General features: G+C 39.6%; 1 protein-coding gene across 2 annotated transcripts; it reads right to left on the minus strand.

Moving 5' to 3' along the window:
* LOC6736883 (prisilkin-39) lies at positions 1-1795 on the minus strand. 2 transcript variants are annotated; one of them, XM_016170143.3, is made up of 4 exons: positions 1631-1792; positions 1455-1560; positions 1020-1307; positions 1-445 (listed from the first exon to the last, which is right to left on the minus strand). In XM_016170143.3, the coding sequence occupies exons 1-4, from the start codon at positions 1655-1657 to the stop codon at positions 420-422; spliced, it is 447 nt and encodes a 148-aa protein (XP_016030532.1). In that variant the 5' UTR covers positions 1658-1792; the 3' UTR covers positions 1-419. The 2 variants fall into 2 exon arrangements, with proteins under 2 accessions (XP_016030532.1, XP_002083736.1); XM_002083700.4 differs by lacking the exon at positions 1-445 and having other exon boundaries at positions 773-1307; positions 1631-1795.
* Positions 1796-4181: the final 2386 nt, after the last annotated feature.

Consider the following 4181-nt stretch of genomic DNA (forward strand, 5'->3'; position numbering starts at 1 on the left):
TTTGTTGGAAAATATTGCTTTATTTAACAGGGGAAATCTATTAGCTTATCACAAATTGCTCTCGGCACATGCTCAACTGGCAAAGGGACTCGGGCACTTTTCCCCGGAAAATTCAAGTGAAAACTTTGCTCCGCTGCATTTACGAGCTTGCAGATGCCGAAGGGGAAAACATAAACATGACTTTACGTAAAATTTAAGGCTTAGTACTCAAGATGCTGCAGCACAGACTTTGTCTCCCCGCAGAAACTTGAAGATATTTTCGGTGCGACGATGCAGTTAAAGTTTGCCGGCTCGGGGGTTATTTCGCCTTCGGAGATGTGTTGGCTAATAAATTGCTTATATAAGTTTTACGATCTTTTTGTGTGTTGATTTTGATGCGTGCCGGAGTGTAACATTCGGTTAAGTTCATGGCGGCGTCTTTAGCCAAAAGTGCTGCGCACATAGCCTGAAAAATGAAAAGAGTGGTTTGAATGAGGTCGAAAAGTCGGCAACGCGTTGCAGCCAAACAAGTAATATGCATAGTCAACTTTCGGGTTGAAGCTGCAAAAGTGCAATTCAATTCAATTTAGGCATCAGATCAGACAGTAACACACACATTTTTACCGACACTGGAGAGCATGAATATGAACGAATGACAAATGGGCAGATTTGAGTGTGCAATTGGGCGTGTCCGCAGGTAATTTGAATGCCTCATGGAAATGTAACCTAGAAGCAATTAATTACGCGCCAAGCTAAAGCGACAGCTTACACATTAAATTAGTAGCACTGGATATATGGTTAGGTATTTTATTATTAGTCAAGAGGGAAGAGACCAAAAGCGGTAACAAAAATGCAGTAACAACAGACACAAAAAGCAGATACTTAGTTATAGCCGCGATAGGAACTCGAACCATAGGAACGATCTCTCGAGATGGGCAGGCCCAAACGATCTGTGTCATCGTAGTAGCCATATCCACGATTCCGCTGGCCCTGATAATCCCGCTGCCAATAGCCCGAGTATTGCCTAAAACCTCCATTACCTCCGTAGCCGCCATATCCTCCGTATCCGCCTCCTTGGCTACCCAGAATGTTCGTGGTGGGATAACTGCTAGTGGAATAATAGTTATAGCCTTGAGTTGGGTAGTAGCCGGCGGAACCGTAGCTCCCCTGGTTGGGATAGTAGGTGGTAGATCCATATCCCGACCCGGGATAGTATCCCGATGAGCCGTAGTAGTTCGTATTGTAGCCGGGATAGTAGGGGTTGCTCGGGCGATTGTAGTTGTAGCCATAGTTCGGATATCCAGAGCCAGTTCCAAAGAGATTTAGCACTAAAAAAGAACAAAGAATTTTTAGTTACCTAGTACCTTCATAGGTATAAAAACAATGACGCAATCATATTACTAATTGAAAAATGAATAAAGGTTCTTGAGATACCAAAAGAGTTAGCTTAGATACAAGTGAATGATAGTACTCACACTTGGCCGAAGTCTCGGCGGTTGCCAAATCACCTGTCGTCGTCCTGGTCGCCGTTGCCACCTGATTTTCTGGGAGCGCGGCACTCCAGACTCCAGTTACGGCCAACTAAAATGTTATTTAAGGGGCTTTTGTTTTAGGCTGTTTACACAAATTGAATATAGCTCCGAGCACCCACCATTAGGGTAAATAGCTTGATGAACATGACACTGGATTTAACTATTTTTAAAATGAAACAATCTGAATACGGCGGAACGGTAGACTTTCCGGCAAGAGAGCTTTGGATACCAAGACAACTGCTTGGCTCGGTTGTTGGACGTTAAATAATTCTGTTTCTCAGACAGGGGGCCAATTTATATTTTTCATTTTCCGGCTGAGTTGCTACGCTCAAGTTGAAGTCGCTGTCGACGTCGCTGAGACAAACAATCCGCAACAGAAACAAAACAAAACAAAGCCCCCAACTCCCGCACTTGTCGCACTTTTGTATCTCACTTGAGGTGAAGCTCGGGTTTATTACTCATACGACACGTTGGTGCGACCAAAGCGAAACTCCAGCGGAACTTCCCACCTCAGCGGCTGGGAATCCAGCCCTAAAGAGTTCTAACCACTCTGAGCAGTCGCAATGAGACCTTTTCTGCCAGCGATTATCTATGATTATTGAATAATACGCGTAATATTCTCAATTACACGAGGCAGGTGACAAAATAAATGCCCATCTTGCCAATGCGTGAGCGGGGTTTAATTTTACCCACCTATTTGCCTTTGCAAAACTTTAACAAACACAAATAGCCAAAGCAAAAACAAAAATAAAACTGAAACAAAAACAGTGAAAAGCCCCGCCCCGGTAAACCATTGAATATTTACCCTCAGTTCACAGATCGCATTTCTTTCAAGTTTCCCGCCATCTCGAAATGAATGAGAATACTGAAAACGCTGCTGGCCAGGTCGTGTTGGCTTAGTATATCTTTAATTCCAATTATCCACTGAGAGTTTGCTATCTAAATATTTAGCTTATTTGACTTTTTGTTGGTTTTTGTTAACTTTTTTTTTTTGGTGCTAACCTCTTGCATAATCGCCGCTTATCGTGGTAGAGCAAATAGACCGCCAAATATTTTGTAATTCTTAAAGGCCCTGAAAAGTAGTAAGCCCATTCATAAAACTCCAGTTCCGACTCGTACTAGAAAGCTCGAAAATTATCTCAAAAGTTTATTTGTGTTTACCCGAATATCGACCTCCATCCAAACCCTAAAACCAACTGAAAGAGTTCACAGCTAATGTTAAAGATACGATGTGTGAAAAGTATCGGGTATTTTGCGACATGCGGGTATTGCAACTCTTTAGTTAAATACCCAACATAGTCGTAAAATTGATCCCAAAACTGGGTTACTCATAGATCCAAGGTAAAATTGTTACATGCCAAAAGACCTACGAGCTCGTAAAGGCCCATCTTATCAAGAATTTAATAAGAAGATGCCAACGAGATGCATACTTCCATCTTCTAAAAAAAGAACATTTCCAGTTAATAATTTAATAAATGCTTATGAAATATCTGTGCCCTGTTTTCTTAAAGCTGTGGGCCAAATTATGCCAAGCCTCCAAGCTTAAAGGCATTTCACTGCCATGAATTCCATTTTATACCTATCAAAACAACAAAGAGCAAAAACAGCAGAATAATAAAAAATAAACAGAAGGTATACATTTCACTCTGGCTTCACTGCCTCTTTTTGTTTGTCTATTGATTTCAGGACCTTTTCCAAGGACCTAACCTGGTCGGATTGCTCATGCATTGGGGGTGGAAAAGAGCCTTACACGTATTTGCAAATGAGAAATTTTGTTGCCATATATTTCATGACATAGAATTCAGGCAATTCTAATTAGCAGAACTAAACTACAGCAAAATTTTAATTAGTCATTTCATATCAGTAGTTTGCAAATTCGTATATTTGTTTTAATTTTTGTGTGTGTGTTTTTTTTAATATTTGATTAAATATTACCAAATTATATCTTATATACTCTTACTACCTCTTAAATGGTTAAAATTAGGAACGTGTGAGCCTAACACCAGTCTTTTCTAACATTATTTACACTTATTGTATATAAAGATTTAATTTCCAAATTGGATTCCTGCAGTAATGCTTGCTGTGAGGGCTGCGGTTCAATAAATTTGAATTAGGTTGCGATCCCACAGCTAACAGATTGCGTAAAGATACAAAATCTTTAAGGGCCAAAAATATATGCAAAATGTGGGTAAATTGCCAATTTAAAATGTTACTCAAATCGATGCCTTTCACAAATGCCAGTATACTTTTGGGCTTAAATATCTTCAGGTACCGTAGATACACGAACTCATAGTAATGGCGCAACTATAATTGTGCAGTAACCATAACAGTAAAAACATTAAAAGAAAACGCCCTTAAGGTATGTAACACATTTTCCAACTGCGCCTCAAGTATCTTGTAGTCGACTATTATGATACCTGTACATATATGTTCTGGACCTGAGGGCAAAGGTTACGAAATATGTGTTAAAATTAATCTTTAAAGTTTAAGCCAACTCTTTAACGCCAATCAATTTGTTCATGACCACATGCACAAACTTTTTCTTGATAGCAGAACCAAATGAAGTAATCCTCTTCTTTCATAAAATTGGATTTCATTCTCATGTAGTCCAATTTATAAGTGGATTTATTTTCCCATTTTCCAATTAAATAATTAATAAAGTCAGCATGA

This window comes from Drosophila simulans, chromosome 3L (genome assembly GCF_016746395.2).
Source record: "Drosophila simulans strain w501 chromosome 3L, Prin_Dsim_3.1, whole genome shotgun sequence".
In the NCBI taxonomy this organism is placed as follows: Eukaryota; Metazoa; Arthropoda; class Insecta; order Diptera; family Drosophilidae; genus Drosophila; species Drosophila simulans.